Here is a 19,220-nt window from a genome sequence, read left to right as displayed (position 1 = left end):
CTAGCACATTGTAACAGGGATAAACTCCATCTCCCAGGGGTCTAGTGCATTGTAACGGGGATAGACTCCATCTCCCAGGGGGTCTAGCACATTGTAACGGGGATAGACTCCATCTCCCAGAGGTCTATAGCGCATTGTAAAGGGCCTTGCAAACGGGGAGCGATAAAACGTGCCTATAGTTCATTTTCAATGAGACCTGCGTTTTTGCTCGGAGAAGTCGCGGTGCGACAACGCAAGCGTATTTACGTGAGCACGGTCCCGTGAATTTGTTGCGCGCGTGCTCTTTACTTGCACACGCCCGCGACTCACCAGACCTGGATTCTGTTTAGCTTTTTTTTTTACGCTTGCGTTGTTGTGCCCCTCTTCAACAGACCTGGAGGAGACCTGTGTTTATCCAGGCAACAACGCCTGCGTTCCTCGCTTCACTTTTGCAAGGCCCTTAACGGGGATAGACTCCATCTCCCAGGGGTCTAGTGCATTGTAACGGAGATAAACTCCATCTCCCAGGGGTCTAGTGCATTGTAACGGGGACAGACCGACAATAAGCCACTCCCGACCTACTTCTTCTTCTATTATGAACACCATTGTGTGTGTGCCCGTGTTCAGGGGGAGGGAAGGCCGGGCAGAGAGAGGGTGATGTTTGACACTGCACTGCACCTCTTGGTTCTCCATCACCTCATACACCAGGGGCCATTTACCAGCTCCCGGTAAGACAGTGGTTCTCCATCCCCAGAAATCGATAGAAACTCCTTAAAAAAACATCTGATCAATAGCCCTAATTTTAAGCCTGGGCCATGGCTCAGCGGTCCAGGCACCTTGGCCGGCAGCCCGAGTCTCGCAGTGTGCCGCGGGTTCGACTCCCGATCCCGACGGCCTTTACTGCATGTCATCCCTCCCATCTCTCTCCCCCATTCCCTGTCATCCTACTGTCTGTCCCTCTATACAAATATATTTTTTAAAAGGCGAAAGCCGCAAAAGAAAAAAAAATAGCCCTAATTTTAATTAACTGACCTGAATAACCTTGATGGAATGAAATGTGACGGGTTGTCATGCTTATTGTTATTTACTTGACTTGTATCGTCTTGAAAATGTTTTTAATGAGACTGTTACATGTTTTATGTGATATGTGTTATGTTGTGGACCCCAGGAAGAGCAGCTGCTACTTTGGCAGCCAAACTTTGGCTAATTTGGGTGCAATTATCTAACTATAAATGCACCAATTAAGGGCCGATTCATACTCCTATTTTACCGCTGTTTCGGCGCTGTAGTGCCGAAATGATTTCGGCTCGTCAGAAATTTTCAGTAGCACCGAAGAGCCGACTTTAGGACGGTACCCGCCCCCCCCCCCCCCCCCCCCCCGAACCTCAAATGACGTCACATTGTAGGCTCTACAGCGCCGAACCGACTTTTATTCGGCTCTAAAATAGGAGTATGAATCGCGCCTTAGTCTCGGTACGTCTGGTACGTGTGTACGTACATACCGGTAATCCACGTAACTCGAGAACCGTTCGCCCCACCGACTTCAAATTCAACACATGCGTTCCACCCCGCCACAGTGGCCGGTGTCGAGTCGGCCAACTGTGGTGGGGTCGCTCCATATATGGCCTGTACAGAATTCATTCCATATGTTGATCTGACCCACCCCATGCCGAAGCATGCAGCGCTCGCCCAGCAGTCTGCCGTCACCCAGACGGATGCGTGCACGCGACCTCGCCTCTCGCCCAGCAGTCTGCCGTCACCCAGACGGATGCGTGCACGCGGCCTCGCCTCTCGCCCTCAGGGCGTCTTACTGGTATACTCAAAGGGACAGTGGCCTCATACAGTGTTGATTTCGTCGACTAAAACTAAGACGAAAAATGTTTGTCGACTACCTTTTGGGCTTTTTCACTGACGAAAACTAAAATGGTAAATGGTGCATTTATATAGCGCCTTTATCCAAGGCGCTTTACATTCACCCATTCTCACACACATTCATACACCGATTGCGGCGGAAACCATGCAAGGTACCAACCAGCACATCAGGAGCAATTTGGGGTTCAGTGTCTTGCCCAAGGACACTTTGACATGTAGACAGGAGGAGCCGGGATTCGAACCGCCGACCCACGGATCATTGGACGACGTGCTCTACCTCATGAGCCCAAACTAAATGGAAACTAAATAAAAACTAAGCTATGATGACTAAAACTAAGACTAAATACTGTATATTGACAATTTCGTCAACAAATAAAAACTAACACTAAAACAGTCCAGGTGACTAGAACTAAATTAAAGCTATTCAAGAGACTATGACTAAAACTAAAATAATGTATGTGTGAATGGGTGAATGTAATGCACAATCTATATAAATGCACCATTTACCATTTATAACATAATGTTTAAAACACCAAAAGGGGTTCCCGCCCCAAAATGTGTTAAATCCCATTGAAATGAGGTGTCATACACTGCCGCCGTTTTTCATATTCCTTCTCTGTAAATATAGGCTATAGCTTTTTTGTATTCGTTGATAACACGTACTTTATGTGTTAATATTCTATATGCTCCGTTGATGAATTGAATACACAGGACCACAATGGAAACCAAGTCCCTAGGCCTTATTTTTTTTGTGTTATCCCTTTGTGTTATCCCAAGTGTTTTACTGTACCTCCGTAATGTTAATGTCTTTGACAAAAGTAAATCAATCAATCAATCAATCAATCTGCACATACTCCTACGTGCTGGGGGCAGGGGTGGACTGGCCATATACTGGCCATAGGACGTACCGGGCATATTACCGGTGGGCCACGACCATAGGGGGCCGCTCAAGTTATGATATGATAAAATAAAATAAAAATGTTTTTTTCTTATTTTTTTTGGACAGGCAGGCATGCAGACCACCGGGAAAGACCCGGGCGTGCTGCCATTCTGCCAGTGAAAGATCCGGGCGTGCTGCCATTCTGCCAGTGCCATCATGATAACTTGAATTTCACTGTACCTGTATCAGTGAGAAAATAACAAATAACAAATAAACCCTCTTATCTTGAATCCTTTTGCCAGCATTCTTGTGAGAGCAACAAAAGGGTTGTGTAGTTGTCTGTTGGTTTGTATCATTTATGTTGTTCTGTAAAAGTGGTGGTATTAGGGCTTGTTTGTTTGTTTGTTTGTGTGTGTGCCTCAACAGAGCGGGCGGTAAGAGTTTCTGCTATCTGCACGCACTGGTTGTGGTGGGCTGGTCTGGGCCAAATTAGCGCGAAAATGACCGGGGCAGAATTTCTGTCCCAGTCCAGCCCTGGCTGAGGGGTGGCACCTGTCAACGGGGAGTGTTGTGCGGGAGGAGTAGGATGGAGGCTCTAATAATACGTCCTCCCAGTGGGGGCTCCTCACCGGCAGGTGAGTCAGTAGGGATACAACCCTACTGACTCACCCCCAGTGGGGGCTCCTCACCGGCAGGTGAGTCAGTAGGGATACAACCCTACTGACTCACCCCCAGTGGGGGCTCCTCACCGGTAGGTGAGTCAGTAGGGATACAACCCTACTGACTCACCCCCAGTGGGGGCTCCTCACCGGCAGGTGAGTCAGTAGGGATACAACCCTACTGACTCACCCCCAGTGGGGGCTCCTCACCGGCAGGTGAGTCAGTAGGGATACAACCCTACTGACTCACCCCCAGTGGGGGCTCCTCACCGGCAGGTGAGTCAGTAGGGATACAACCCTACTGACTCACCCCCAGTGGGGGCTCCTCACCGGCAGGTGAGTCTGTAGGGATACAACCCTACTGACTCACCCCCAGTGGGGGCTCCTCACCGGCAGGTGAGTCAGTAGGGATACAACTCTACTGACTCACCCCCAGTGGGGGCTCCTCACCGGCAGGTGAGTCAGTAGGGATACAACTCTACTGACTCACCCCCAGTGGGGGCTCCTCACCGGCAGGTGAGTCAGTAGGGATACAACCCTACTGACTCACCCCCAGTGGGGGCTCCTCACCGGCAGGTGAGTCAGTAGGGATACAACCCTACTGACTCACCCCCAGTGGGGGCTCCTCACCGGCAGGTGAGTCAGTAGGGATACAACCCTACTGACTCACCCCCAGTGGGGGCTCCTCACCGGCAGGTGAGTCAGTAGGGATACAACCCTACTGACTCACCCCCAGTGGGGGCTCCTCACCGGCAGGTGAGTCAGTAGGGATACAACCCTACTGACTCACCCCCAGTGGGGGCTCCTCACCGGTAGGTGAGTCCGTAGGGATACAACCCTACTGACTCACCCCCAGTGGGGGCTCCTCACCGGGCGGCAGGTGAGTCAAGGCTCATACATAGTCTGGCTTTTCGGTGGTGGGGTGAAGAGCAAACCACCGCCACTGCTCCAGCCCTTCTCTCTGTTTTTACTCACCACCGCTCAACGTTATTTCAGCTCCGGTGGTCAGCTCACCAACGGAGCGGTGGTCACCTCACCACCGAAAATCCAGACTATGAATAGGCCTTAAGTAGGGATACAACCCTACTGACTCACCCCCAGTGGGGGCTCCTCACCGGCAGTTCGTGAGTCAGTGGGGATACAACACCAGTGACCATGCACAGACATGCTGTGTGTGGTGGGGAGGAAATAATTGGCACGGCGACTAAATTGGGCTTGATAAAAAAAAACGGATCAAAAGCAGTGACCCAAAGAAAGAACATAATGCTGGAGCATGTCAACATGAACATAATCATCCGAGGGCAGACAAGAGACAACCAACCGACTCACAGGTCAAACAGGAGATAATGAAAGTCTTCTTCTGAGATGCTGTCGTGGAGACGAACTGGAATAGAGGAGAGAGAGAGAGAAAAGCACAGAGGGGAAGGAGAGAGAGAGAGAGAGAGTGTTATAAAGAGACAGCAGGGCAGAGACAAAGAGAGTGCACTCTTGCAGTGCACTCTGAATTCTTTATAATGGTTGCAGTCGGTGGAAACCGACCGGCACAAGGTAAGGTATGTCCCAAACAGGACATATTTGGTCAAAGGAATACAATGCATCCAATGTAGGGTTTTTTTTATAAGTAGTTAAAATACCAGGGTTACAACATCAGCTATTGTAGTTTGGCTACTTTTGCTCTCGAATAATGAAGTATAGGCATACAGGGCATTAATTAAAGCCGTATTATGTATGCCAAGTGCAACTTTGCCCTGTGTTTTCAGTGTTACTTTCATCAACTAAAACGACGACGAAAAATGTTCATCGACTACCTCTTTTCACTGACGAAAACTAAGACTAAGGACTCTTAGCTCTTGCGCCACCCTTATCCCTTATCCCTAAACTAATGTGCCATTTTTTTGACTATTTAAAAAAAAACATTTTAAAATAGTTCAACTAGCCGATCTACATCGAGACATTGTGAGCTTGTAGATCGGCTATTTGAACTATTTTAAAATGTTTTTTTAAATAGTAAAAAATGGCTAAATTACTTTAGGGATAAGGGTTAAGGGATAGCCAAGGCAAGATATAGCCCTAAATATATTTGACAGTTTCGTCGACAAAGAAAAACGAGACTAAAATGTCAAGGAGGGACTAGAGGAGAAAGGTAGATCCAGTAGAACTAAAAGACTGAAGAGTCATTTCATGTTTGGTTGTGCTCTGAAAATAGCAGATGTACAAGCTCAACAACACGTTACAGTGCGACGCGTTGTGAGCTTGTAGATCGGCAATTTTCAGCACGCAACCAAACTTGTAGAATCAGTCATTAATACGGACGACGCCATCTCAGAGTCTCACCAATGTTGGAGTGCTTCAGCAACCGGCAGATCCTGGCTTCTCTCTCCAGTTTCTGGTGGTCTACAAGACAGTGAACAGAAGAAAGCTGTAATTAGATTTGTTCTGATGGTCTGACTACAAGACAGTGAACAGAAGAAAGCTGTGATTAGATTTGTTCTGATGGTCTGACTACAAGACAGTGAACAGAAGAAAGCTGTAATTAGATTTGTTCTGATGGTCTGACTACAAGACAGTGAACAGAAGAAAGCTGTGATTAGATTTGTTCTGATGGTCTGACTACAAGACAGTGAACAGAAGAAAGCTGTAATTAGATTTGTTCTGATGGTCTGACTACAAGACAGTGAACAGAAGAAAGCTGTGATTAGATTTGTTCTGATGGTCTGACTACAAGACAGTGAATAGAAGAAAGCTGTAATTAGATTTGTTCTGATGGTCTGACTACAAGACAGTGAATAGAAGAAAGCTGTGATTAGATTTGTTCTGATGGTCTGACTACAAGACAGTGAATAGAAGAAAGCTGTAATTAGATTTGTTCTGATGGTCTGACTACAAGACAGTGAATAGAAGAAAGCTGTAATTAGATTTGTTCTGATGGTCTGACTACAAGACAGTGAATAGAAGAAAGCTGTAATTAGATTTGTTCTGATGGTCTGACTACAAGACAGTGAATAGAAGAAAGCTGTAATTAGATTTGTTCTGATGGTCTGACTACAAGACAGTGAATAGAAGAAAGCTGTAATTAGATTTGTTCTGATGGTCTGACTACAAGACAGTGAATAGAAGAAAGCTGTAATTAGATTTGTTCTGATGGTCTGACTACAAGACAGTGAATAGAAGAAAGCTGTAATTAGATTTGTTCTGATGGTCTGACTACAAGACAGTGAATAGAGGAATGCTGTAATTAGATTTGTTCTGATGGTCTGACTACAAGACAGTGAATAGAGGCATGCTGGTCTACAACAGTGTTTCCCAAACTTTTTCATGTCAAGGACCCCCAAATTGACACGTATTAGCCATTTGAAAAAATATGCCAAGGACTCCCATAAGGACTCCCATAAGAGAAGATTTTTACGGCTCTAGCAGTGATTCTCAGCCTGTTTAATTTCAAGGACCCCCAGTTTGACATGAATTAGTCTATGGACCCCCATCGAATGTCATTTCTATCTCTGGGACCCCCAATTTATATTGTAAAATCAATGTTAATGTAACTGAGAGTGTACAAATGGAACCTTTTGGTTTCATTTGTACACTCTCAGAGTTACACACCCCAAAAGGGTCCATTTGGTTCCAAACTGTCATTTAGCTGGGTACCCTCAAGGACCCCTGGGGGTCCCCTGGACCCCACTTTGGGAACCACTGGTCTACAAGTGAATAGAAGAATGCTGTAATTAGATTCGTTCCGATACCAATACTAGTACAGAAAATGCTGCCGATACGATCATACTGCCTAAAATGCTCGGTACGTCAGCCTATGCCATTACGATACCTATGCCATTACGATACCTATGCCATTACGATCATACTGCCTAAAATGCTGCCGATACGATCATACTGCCTAAATGCTCGGTACGCCAGCCTATTCCATTCCGATACCTCATCATTTATCACATGATGACATATTATCATTCACAGTCATATTTGAAATGCCTCATAGAGCGCCGAAGTCCTGACATCCCTCGCTCCTCATCCCCTGGTTCATGGAAGATTTTCTCTATGGAGAATAACATGATGGGGTCGTCTTAAAATCGTCTCATATAAGCATTGTGGTCCAAAAACAATCCTGCCGATATTGTCGGGGAGGTGTTTCTGTATCGTTTATGACAGTCAGTCCCTCATCATTTTGATACAGTCTGTTTCTAGCGAAAATGTAACTAATTCAGCAGCAGTAACATTAGCGTTTTCTCACAGTCATTAATTTGATTCTTTCTATCCCTATACGGTTCGGGATGATTTGCTTAGTTGTTTTTCAATCACAGTTCTTATATGAGGCGATCTAAAACCCCCCTATGGGGATTACAATGACAATAAAAAAGTACATGAACATGTGGACTTATAGCGCCCTCTAGCGGTGCTCTATAGCGGGGGAGGAACTGGTAACAAATCACCAAGTCTTCTAAATACAAATGTCTTCTAAATCATAATCCCTCTTGGATGGATGAGAGCATACAGCCCACACACACCTCCACTTGCTGTAGCCCACACACATGTGCACGCGCACACGCACACACACACACACACACACACACACACACACACACACACACACACACACACACACACACACACACACACACACACACACACAGTACTGTGCCCACCACATAGACACATGTACCACACACAGACATGCTGTGGCCAATCACAGCCGATCTACATCACATTTAACACTTGGTTGCATGCTGAAAATAGCCGATCTACAAGCTCACAACGCGGCGCAGCGCGTTGTGGGCTTGTAGATCGGCAATTTTCAGCAAGTGAAAAAAACATTACGACGGCATCAAGGCCCGCCAAAATATATTTTGTTCGACTAAATCAACTGTAGATTTATGTGATATTTAGTCGACTAAAACTAAAAACACTAAAACGGTCCGGGTGATTAAGATGTGACTAGACTAAATGAAAGCTATAATTCAAGAGACTATGACTAAAACTAAAATCTAAATTCGCTGCCAAAAACAAAACTGCAGTGTGTTCATTATTATTATTTTGAACGTCAACCGACCGCGGATCTGAAGGTCCAAACGAGCAGGCAGAGAGAGAGCACTCCAGCACTCTCAGAGCTCACATTTCCAAACACACCCACCCAGCTAATTGAACTAATGGAATAAAAGTCATCGATTCACTGGCTCTTCTCTTCTGTGAGGTTGAAACCTGACAATAGGTTGACACTTCTGCACTTTGTCTGCATGTACAACGCTGCGCTGTGGACCGCTAACAGGAAGGGTAGAGCGAGTGGCCACTAAGGAAGAGTGGTCAGTCTTAACCCATTAAGAGCTGAGAGCAGATTCTACAAATGCCTTCTAAATCCTGACCCTTATGTTTCTATGTCAGTGGTGCTCAAACTATATTATGTCAAGGACCCCCAAAAATATATGTAATTGGCCGCCGACCCCCATCTGAAAATATGTTGTTCCAGGGACCTCCCCCAGAAGCAAAGATTTGAGTTAAAAACGTTCGCTCTGAAAGAATATATATTCAAAGACTTTTCAAGATTTTTCAAAAATAGCAGATCTACAAGCTCATAGCGCGGCACTCAGTGCCGCGCTATGAGCTTGTAGATCTGCTATTTTTTTCAATCGCTAAAGCATAACATAATGCTTAAAACACCAAAAGGGGTTCCCGTACATAAGGGGTTAACCCATTAAGACCTGAGGTCGATTCTTCTACATCGGTGGTATACTCACACTTTCACGATGTTTTAAAAATCACACCCGCGTGAAGTGAGGGCCGCTCTTATCATCATACAGATTCATAATACATCGTCTCATTTTCCGGCCAATTAGAATTTGCGTCCTCACCTTCGCCTTCAATGATTGTGTTTACACAAACACTCAAACCTGGCCATTCATTGTCAATGGCATGTAATGTTTGTGTTAGGACAATGACGTAAAACTGGCCATTCATTGTCAATGGCATTTAATGTTTGTGTTGGGACAATGACGTAAAACTGGCCATTCATTGTCAATGGCATTTAATGTTTGTGTTAGGACAATGACGTAAAACTGGCCATTCATTGTCAATGGCATTTAATGTTTGTGTTAGGACAATGACGTAAAACTGGCCATTCATTGTCAATGGCATTTAATGTTTGTGTTGGGACAATGACGTAAAACTGGCCATTCATTGTCAATGGCATTTAATGTTTGTGTTAGGACAATGACGTAAAACTGGCCATTCATTGTCAATGGCATTTAATGTTTGTGTTAGGACAATGACGTAAAACTGGCCATTCATTGTCAATGGCATTTAATGTTTGTGTTAGGACAATGACGTAAAACTGGCCATTCATTGTCAATGGCATTTAATGTTTGTGTTGGGACAATGACGTAAAACTGGCCATTCATTGTCAATGGCATTTAATGTTTGTGTTGTATGGGACAATGTGTGTTTACACACACCCTCAGAGCTGGACATAGGAGGTGCTAGCGCCCCTCAAACATGTTCAGAAATAAAAAAAGGTTTTGCTTTAACCAAACACTGTCAAATTGAAAGAATGAATCAATAGAATAATCGCTAATAAGATAACCAGTAGTTGCCAAAGTACTGTTTTTGGTCTTATATCCGTGTGTATGTCTCACCTCTGGCTGCCAGCTTTTTGGTGTTGATGATTTTGGCAGCATACTCTTGGCCTGAGCATTTCTTGACACAGCGGCGCACCACTGAAAAGGCTCCCCTAGGAAACAAAGACAGGAAGCAGGAGGATCCATGGGGTCAATTAACATCATCACACACACAGACGACGACTCAGCACATTCTGTAGTCTCCTGAACCCTCTCTGATCTGATCTGAATGGCTGATAGAGCAATATTACATTAGAGAGAGAGTGTGTGTGTGTGTGTGTGTGTGTGTGTGTGTGTGTGTGTGTGTGTGTGTGTGTGTGTGTGTGTGTGTGTGTGTGTGTGTGTGTGTGTGTGTGTGTGTGTGTGTACGTACTGTATGTATTATTTATTACGACCCTGACTTAGGGGTAGGCCTACCACAGCCACAACAAAAATACAAAGTTAAAAAAGCCAAAATGAATATTTTATCAATTTACCAAAAACGAGCAAACCTAACACTTGTAAACTAAATTGATGGGTTGTGAGGATCAGTGAAATCAATAATGTAGTAGGCCTAGTGCATTAATTGATTGATTGAATATTTTATTAGACAAAAGAAAAATGCAAACAGCACAATGTACAGTCAGGCATTTTGGTCCAAAAGGATTTTCGAAGGAAGACCTTGCGCTCTTGTTTCCATTCGGGTCCCATGCACTCACACACATAGTCATGAACAAGAATCTAAAAGAGCAATTAGTCACCTCCTCTCCCTCTGACCTGCTGACACGACAGGTGACATTTTAGGTCTGTTTTAAAGGAGGCCAGTGATTTTCTTGTTTTAAGGGAAGGGGTCAGGGCATTCCACACGTGAATAGCAGTGCTGCAGAAGGTGAATTTACCCTATTTGTTTTGTAAGTGGGCGGCACCAGATCATTGTTTACGCTACCTCTAGATTTGTGGCTGTCGCTCACTTTTTAAATGGGGACTGAGGGCATGGAGGGCATACATAGCTGCATGACGCATACATGTACAATTTTGAATGTCAGACCCATTTTCTGTCTTCTACCCGGAGCCAGCCAATGCTCTCCATACACCCATGCATGTCTGCATGGGCGTATGTGGCCACTTTTCCACCAAAAGTTCTTAACCCATTTTGGGGCGGGAACCCCTTTTGGTGTTAGCATTATGTTATGCTTTAGCTATTGAAAAATAGCAGATCTACAAGGTCATAGCACGCCACTGAGTGGCGCGCTACGAGCTTGTAGATCTGCTATTTTTGAAAAATCGAAGAACCACTGACAGAAACATAGATTTTTCAGAAAACTGTCGGGATGTAGAAGACATTTTTAGAATCTGATCTGAGGTAAAAAGTTCTTAAGTCCAGTTCTGAACCAACTATTAGGGTTCTGAACCAATTAATTGTCAGTGGAAACACTCTGAACTGGTTCAATGTTAGGCCAACCAGTGTCAACCCCACTGGAAACACTCTGAACTGGTTCAATGTTAGGCCAACCAGTGTCAACCCCACTGGAAACACTCTGAACTGGTTCAATGTTAGGCCAACCAGTGTCAACCCCACTGGAAACACTCTGAACTGGTTCAATGTTAGGCCAACCAGTGTTAACCCCAGTGGAAACACTCTGAACTGGTTCAATGTTAGGCCAACCAGTGTCAACCCCACTGGAAACACTCTGAACTGGTTCAATGTTAGGCCAACCAGTGTCAACCCCACTGGAAACACTCTGAACTGGTTCAATGTTAGGCCAACCAGTGTCAACCCCACTGGAAACACTCTGAACTGGTTCAATGTTAGGCCAACCAGTGTTAACCCCAGTGGAAACACTCTGAACTGGTTCAATGTTAGGCCAACCAGTGTCAACCCCAGTGGAAACACTCTGAACTGGTTCAATGTTAGGCCAACCAGTGTCAACCCCACTGGAAACACTCTGAACTGGTTCAATGTTAGGCCAACCAGTGTCAACCCCAGTGGAAACACTCTGAACTGGTTCAATGTTAGGCCAACCAGTGTCAACCCCACTGGAAACACTCTGAACTGGTTCAATGTTAGGCCAACCAGTGTCAACCCCAGTGGAAACACTCTGAACTGGTTCAATGTTAGGCCAATCAGTGTCAACCCCACTGGAAACACTCTGAACTGGTTCAATGTTAGGCCAACCAGTGTCAACCCCACTGGAAACACTCTGAACTGGTTCAATGTTAGGCCAATCAGTGTCAACCCCAGTGGAAACACTCTGAACTGGTTCAATGTTAGGCCAACCAGTGTCAACCCCAGTGGAAACACTCTGAACTGGTTCAATGTTAGGCCAATCAGTGTCAACCGCACTGGAAACACTCTGAACTGGTTCAATGTTAGGCCAATCAGTGTCAACCCCACTGTAAACACTCTGAACTGGTTCAATGTTAGGCCAACCAGTGTCAACCCCACTGGAAACACTCTGAACTGGTTCAATGTTAGGCCAACCAGTGTCAACCCCACTGGAAACACTCTGAACTGGTTCAATGTTAGGCCAATCAGTGTCAACCCCACTGGAAACACTCTGAACTGGTTCAATGTTAGGCCAACCAGTGTCAACCCCACTGGAAACACTCTGAACTGGTTCAATGTTAGGCCAACCAGTGTCAACCCCACTGGAAACACTCTGAACTGGTTCAATGTTAGGCCAACCAGTGTCAACCCCACTGGAAACACTCTGAACTGGTTCAATGTTAGGCCAATCAGTGTCAACCCCAGTGGAAACACTCTGAACTGGTTCAATGTTAGACCAACCAGTGTCAACCCCACTGGAAACACTCTGAACTGGTTCAATGTTAGGCCAACCAGTGTCAACCCCACTGGAAACACTCTGAACTGGTTCAATGTTAGGCCAATCAGTGTCAACCCCACTGGAAACAGGGCCTGTATGGTGTAGTGTTTTTCAACCATTTTCGTATCAAGGTGGGTCCATTATTTATTCGACATTTGAGCCACGGAACCATTTGATGACATTTAGACTCTCAGACGCAAATCTTAGAACGTTTTGTTGCCGTTGGATAAGATTTTGTCCACAATTCCATGCTGTATTGATGTTATGGTACCATTAGGAGACAACAGGCAAACGTTGATCAAAATGTGTGCTAATTGTGTAGAAGCTTCTTGTAAATTATTAAGTAATGCAGATGTTTAACAATGACAACAACTCTTGAGTGTAAAATGAAACCAAATGGAGTGGACCCACATATTCTATAAGGGTCCATTTGGTTACAAACTTAAGTTCTCATCATTTAGCTGGGGACCACCTGGAACCCCCTCAAGGACCACTGGTTAAAACCATAGAGTATAGAGCGTCGCAGTCCCGCCTCCTACCCTGGACCAGGAAATGAAACCCAATGCATTATTCTCATAGACATTTCTTAAAGTATTTATTTAAAGACGGTTACGCCGCGGACAAAGCCAACTCGAGTCGTGACAACTCATGACAACACAAACAATATTTTGGACCAAACAAATAATTAGAAAGAAGAAAAAAACGGCAGGTTACAACACTTTTTTTTGTTGTTTTTCTTCTTTGTAATTATTTGTTTGGTCCAAAATATTGTTTGTGTTGTCATGAGTTGTCACGACTCGAGTTGGCTTTGTCCGCGGCGTAACCGTCTTTAAATAAATACTTTAAGAAATGTCTATGAGAATAATGCATTGGGTTTCATTTCCTGGTCCAGGGTAGGAGGCGGGACTGCGACGCTCTATATAAAAGGATAGAGACTGAACTGGCGCGAAGCTCCGCCCCCCCAGCTATTCATGTCAGTGGAAGTTGCTCAGTGGCGTTTTGAAGCACCCGGAAGACTGCCGGAAGTACCTTCTCAGAACGTCTACTTCCGCATTTGACCACCAAATTTTGGTGGTCAAATGCGGAAGTGCAACCGAGCGCTCAATGTTAAAGCCCAGCTGCACGGGGTTTCCCGGTCATGAATCCACGGGTCCGCCTGTAGTCCCTCCTCCTACCACTAGGGCCGAGCGCCTCAACGTTGAATAGCCTCACTGGCCCCTTGGTTAAAACCCACTGGTGTAGTGTATGAAAGATGTGTTAACCCAAAAAAAACTAAAAAAAGTGACGCACTACAAACTTGTAGATCTGCTATTTTTGAAAAATCGTGAAAATGTGGCGCAAATCATTTGAATAAAATGTATATTCTTTCAGAGTGAATGTTTTTAACTCAAATCTTTGCTTCTGGGAGGGGGTCCCTGGAACAACATATTTTCAGATACACTTACACCACGGCGCGTAATCAGCGCCTCAAACGGTGACTCCGCCCACCAACGGGGGAAGTTGTGATTTGCGCTCGTTCACTGCAATGCAATTTGCGGCATTTTCAAAACAATATTGAGCAGAGTAGCGATTATCAAACGTATTTGCAATGCCATACGTTGAAAGATCTGTTGCCCGTGGACAAGGCACGCTACCTCCGCAAGTTAGATAGCATCGGCATAGATGTTTGTCCGTATGTGATTAAGGATTGGACCAAGTTGCATTGGCAGCCATAGAAAATTCTTACCCCAGGCTAAAACCGGATGTGACGTTTTTGGGCGTTCCTGTCTAGCGTGGTGTCAGTGTATGGGGGTCCACAGCCAAATACAGATAATTCTGGGGGTCCTTGACATGGAAAAGGTTGAGCACCACTGACATAGAAACATAGGTTTTTCAGAAAACTGTCAGGATTTAGAAGCTTTTTTTTTTACAATCGGCCTCAGGTCTGGATGCATTAAAGGAGATGCAATGTCTTGCATGGTCACTCTGACCTTCATCTGGCATCGAAGGTGAAAGTGGGCATTGCTGGCATTAGGCTGTACTCCCCCCTTTCTCACTCTCATAGTTACAAATGGATATCCTACATACCGGAGGAGAGGAAATCTTAAACCATTTTGGCCTGACATCGAAATTACAAAAAAAATCTTCTAAATCCTCCAGTTTTCTGAAATAAATATTTTCACGATTTTTCAAAAATAGCAGACCTACAAGCTCGTAGCGCGCCACTCGGTGGCGCGCTACGAGCTTGTAGATCTGCTATTTTTCAATAGCTAAACTATAACATAATGTTTAAAACACCAAAAGGGGTTCCCGTCCAGAATGGAACAGCAGCACATCAGGCATGATCATAATATCATTTTAGATTATACGCAGTTAGGTGGATGCCTATATATAGTAAAAGCATTACGGGCGTATAGCAGGTGTTGTCGGAATGTTTACGTTCTCAAATGACTGTTGGCAGCAGCTGTTAATGTGCACAGAGATTTCTTGATGGGGAGGGAGGTGGGTATGGGTTCTCCCGTAAGTGGTATGGGTTCTCCCGTAAGTGAGAACAGCCTGTCTCAGACCCCACTTAGCGTCTAGCTGCTGTGGCTCTGAGAATTTAGAGAGGCTCAACAATGTAGGCTGTTGCCAACGATGCCAACCTCTTCCTCGCTCTCCCATTTATCACACACACACGCACAGACGCACGCACGCAAGCACAGACCCACACACACACACGCATGCACACACGCACACACACGCACGCACGCACACACACACACACACACACACACACACAGCGGTGGCAGCGGTGGCCGAACGGATAGCGGCGCGGTCTAGATACCGGAAGGTTCCCAGTTCGAATCAGCCGTCCGACACGTTAAAATTACCACCGCTGAAATGCCCTTGAACAAGGCATCAACCACTACGATGAAATGTGTTCTATGAGCAGGGCCTGGCTGGAAACAAGTTCTTGAGCTTAGCCCAGATACCCTGGGTAAATATAGATTTCATTTCATTTCATTTCATTTCACACACACCTTCTGTGCACAGTAGAATCACCTGAGTAAGAGTTATATAGTTCAATTGAAGCTATATAAAACGTACCATTATGTCAGAGTGCATGGCAGCCTGCTGTGTTACAAAATACTAACTATATAGCCTACATGCAGACAGTGGGTGGAGGAGGTGGTGGTGGTCATTACATCTATCATGTGTCTATACTCTCTTCCCCTGAGAAGAGACCCTGGTGGTGTCAGTACTCAGTACCTGCTGCCTCATATGCGCAAATCCCCCCTCCCTCCCCAAGCAGGCGAGCAGGGGGTTTCCCGTCTCCTCCTCCCCTCTCCTCTCCGTGAGCGGGTTGGTGATTGGTCTCCCACGCGGGAGCTCGGGGTTCGAATCCCCCATGATGTAATACTAATAAAACGACGATGGTAAAAATTAAACATCGAATTAAATTAATTGAATTGAAGCTTTTATAGCAATGATTTATTTTAGTGCGTGACCTTCTGTTCTATGTGGGCAAAATGCTATTAAACCACCGTCCACGAACCCTTTCCCCCCCAAATAAAAAATCTGCCCCGAGTCGGACTGTCGTTCGGAACAGTAGAGAGGAGAGATGCGGGGGGCGGGGCGGGGGTGCTGTATGTAACGCTAATGCATCGTGACTGTCCTGCTGCGTAAATCGAATCGGGGATTATTTATCATCACCGGCGAGGATATTATTGATCACATACAATCCAAAGCAGCTTAATTATTCAAATGAGACCGGATCGCATTTTAATTGTTCTAGAGAAAATAATACAGAGACAGAGAGAGAGGATGGGGGAGAGAGAGAGAGAGAGAGAGAGAGAGAGATGCGCGCTGCGCTGCGGCGGCGCGCGTTGGGGTTTTGAAGGGGAGGAAGGATGGATGGATGGAACTCCTCGATCCGTATTAGCTCTGATCCATAGCCCTATAATGCTTGATTCTAGCCCCGCAGAATCACGCGTTAGGGCTATGGACCAGAGCTATTAAAACTCCTCCGTGTATTTTAGCATCCTCCAGCATGCAGATGTTGTGCCAGCCTGCGTAAAAAGAAATAAGAAAGTGCATGTGCAGCCAACCAACCACACCACACATTATGAAAAACCACCAACCACCACCACAGTCCCACAACAACCCGACACACAGCAGCCAGCCAGCCCAGCCGATATACAGACATTTATAATGCAGCGAAAACAAACGTCTTATTTTCTTACTTGCCAAGTTCTTCGTAGACTTGGAATTCGTCTGTAAAACGCGTGCATGTGGTCGTTGCCATTATGGATGGTGGTGGTGATGATGATGATGCCGCAGATCTCTTAGCAGCAGCTCCTAGTAGAAATGCGTTCTTTTTTTCCGTGCGGAGGAGGACGACGTTGGCTGCTGTGGTGTGGTGGTGGTGGTTGGAATGGTGCTGTGTGTGTGTGTGTGTGTGGGGGGGGGGGGGCGCTGCATGCGATCTCCGCCCCCTCGAAACGCGTACAGTAGGCTACACCCCCCTCCTCCAGGCTCCCGTCTCTCTCTCTCTGTGTGTGTGTGTGTGTGTGTGTGTGTGTGTGACTGTGTGTGTGTGTGTGTGTGTGTGACTGTGTGTGTGTGTGTGTGTGTGTGTGTGTGTGTGTGTGTGTGTGTGTGTGTGTGTGTGTGTGTGTGTGTGTGTGTGTGTGTGTGTGTGTGTGTGTGACTGTGTGTGTGTGTGTGTGTGTGTGTGTGTGTGTGGGCGCTGCATGTAAACACTTGGATCTGTCCAAGCAAGACAATACACTAGTATAGCCTAGCAGCAGCCTACATTTTTTGTGCAACACAAAATGGGGCGCAGTGCCAGTGCAGTGCAGTGCAGTACAGAAAGTGCAGACAGTACAGTACAGTCCAGTGCAGTGCACAGTGCAGTGCGGAAAGTACAGACAGTACAGACCAGTGCAGTGCAGTTGCAGCGCAACACAGTACAGTGCAGTGCAGTGCAGTGCAGTTGCAGTGCAGTGCAGTGCAGCGCAGCACAGTGCAGTGCACAGTGCAGTAAAGTGCAGTGCAGTTGCAGTGCCTGTCCTATAGGCTAGCTGTATTTTATGGATGGTCTTTCTTGAGGTCTTTTAGGTCATGACCAAAGTGGTCATCGAGGGGTCCCAGGCCTATAGCCAGCCAGGTGGTCATCTTCAAAATGACTTAATAGGTCTATTATTAAATCAGTTTATCTGCTGCGTAAATTAGAAAAATCAGACCTGTCTGAAGTGAGTGGTGCTGTACTGTACTGTACTGTACTGTACTGTACTGTACTGTACTGTACTGTACAATCCCTCCTCCCTGGTCTGTGTGTGTCTGTGTGTTAGGCTGTGAAACAGTGACACTTGGTGGTGAACAAACGCTATTTTCGTGCTCGGACACAGGGACAGAGACACAGCCACACACATAGCTGTCTATAGGAGTGGTTGCACCACTCAAAATAGAGACGATCTCTAGGCCTAAAGCCCACATTGACGACCTGTAGATCTGTCGTTTTGGGGAAAAACATTTTTTATTTGTAGGGCTATTATTAAAATATTTAACACCAGCACAAATCTTTGCACTTATGGGGTGCATACATTGGCCCCAAGTCTTTTAAATTGGGGGTCCTTCCTTGGTCCAACGTCAGGACCCATTTAAAAGTACAAACAGTAATAATCAGGAAAACAATCCAATATTTTTTTCCGAAACAAATGTGAAAATATATATGCGTTGCAAAACTTGTAGATGGACTATTTTTTCAATAGGGCTTCAATAACGTATTGTACTATTTTTGTAAACCTACAAGAAACTATAGCTCAGTGGCAGTGCTGTCAGCACAACTGCTTGTATTCATCTGATAGAAAACAGTGAGACTTTAAAACATGGTTCTCTTCTCTGTGTTCTTTCTCTCTGTCTTCTTCTTTCGTGTTTCATCCTCAAATGTCCAAACTCAGTATCATGTAGCCACGCCCTTGTATCTGGTTCCAATTGGACGAGGCCGGCCTCCGAAGGTACTCTGTACAAGGGGGCAGGTCAGGTGTTATGTGTTCGGCAGACTGCTCTGTCTGTCAAGCCTCACTTCTTCATAACTGATTGTACCTTTGCCAGCGTTGTAGGTTCCCTTCTTCAACGCCATCACCTGGGTCACACATGTAGCGGTGCGGTGGATACGGGCAGACTTCCAGGTTGTCGCTATAGCCACTTCTGGACAAGTCGGGAGGCCGGCCAGGACAATTCCCATGCCAGGACTGGCAGGTATAGGACACAGTAAATGGGTTTCAGGCAGCCAGCCAGTTATGATTCGAAGAGAGTTGTTGATTACAGTATCTACCTTTTTTGACATGTGAGGCGCTCCTACACCAGACTGGGGCACAGTATTCAGCTGCAGAGATAGACCAGGGCTTGGGTGGGAATTCGTAGTGTGATGTAAGCCAATAATGAA

The 19,220-nt window shown here is 45.7% G+C and overlaps 1 protein-coding gene across 1 annotated transcript in view; it reads right to left on the bottom strand.

Moving 5' to 3' along the window:
- Nucleotides 1-19,019, bottom strand: part of LOC306940223 (calcium/calmodulin-dependent protein kinase type II subunit beta-like) — a gene marked incomplete at its 5' end in the record, with an annotated part of 73,066 nt that extends 54,047 nt beyond the window's left edge. The window contains 5 exons of the mRNA XM_079525246.1: nucleotides 4,720-4,774; nucleotides 5,725-5,784; nucleotides 10,023-10,117; nucleotides 15,227-15,251; nucleotides 18,878-19,019. Of these exons, the coding sequence (XP_079381372.1) occupies nucleotides 4,720-4,774; nucleotides 5,725-5,784; nucleotides 10,023-10,117; nucleotides 15,227-15,251; nucleotides 18,878-19,019 (377 nt within the window). The remainder of the gene's footprint in view (nucleotides 1-4,719; nucleotides 4,775-5,724; nucleotides 5,785-10,022; nucleotides 10,118-15,226; nucleotides 15,252-18,877) is intronic.
- Nucleotides 19,020-19,220: the final 201 nt, after the last annotated feature.

This window comes from Electrona antarctica (assembly GCF_951216825.1).
Source record: "Electrona antarctica genome assembly, chromosome: 16".
Classification (NCBI taxonomy): domain Eukaryota; kingdom Metazoa; phylum Chordata; class Actinopteri; order Myctophiformes; family Myctophidae; genus Electrona; species Electrona antarctica.
The sequence above is the reverse complement of the archived record's forward strand: the minus strand, read 5'-3'. Positions and strand labels throughout refer to the sequence as shown.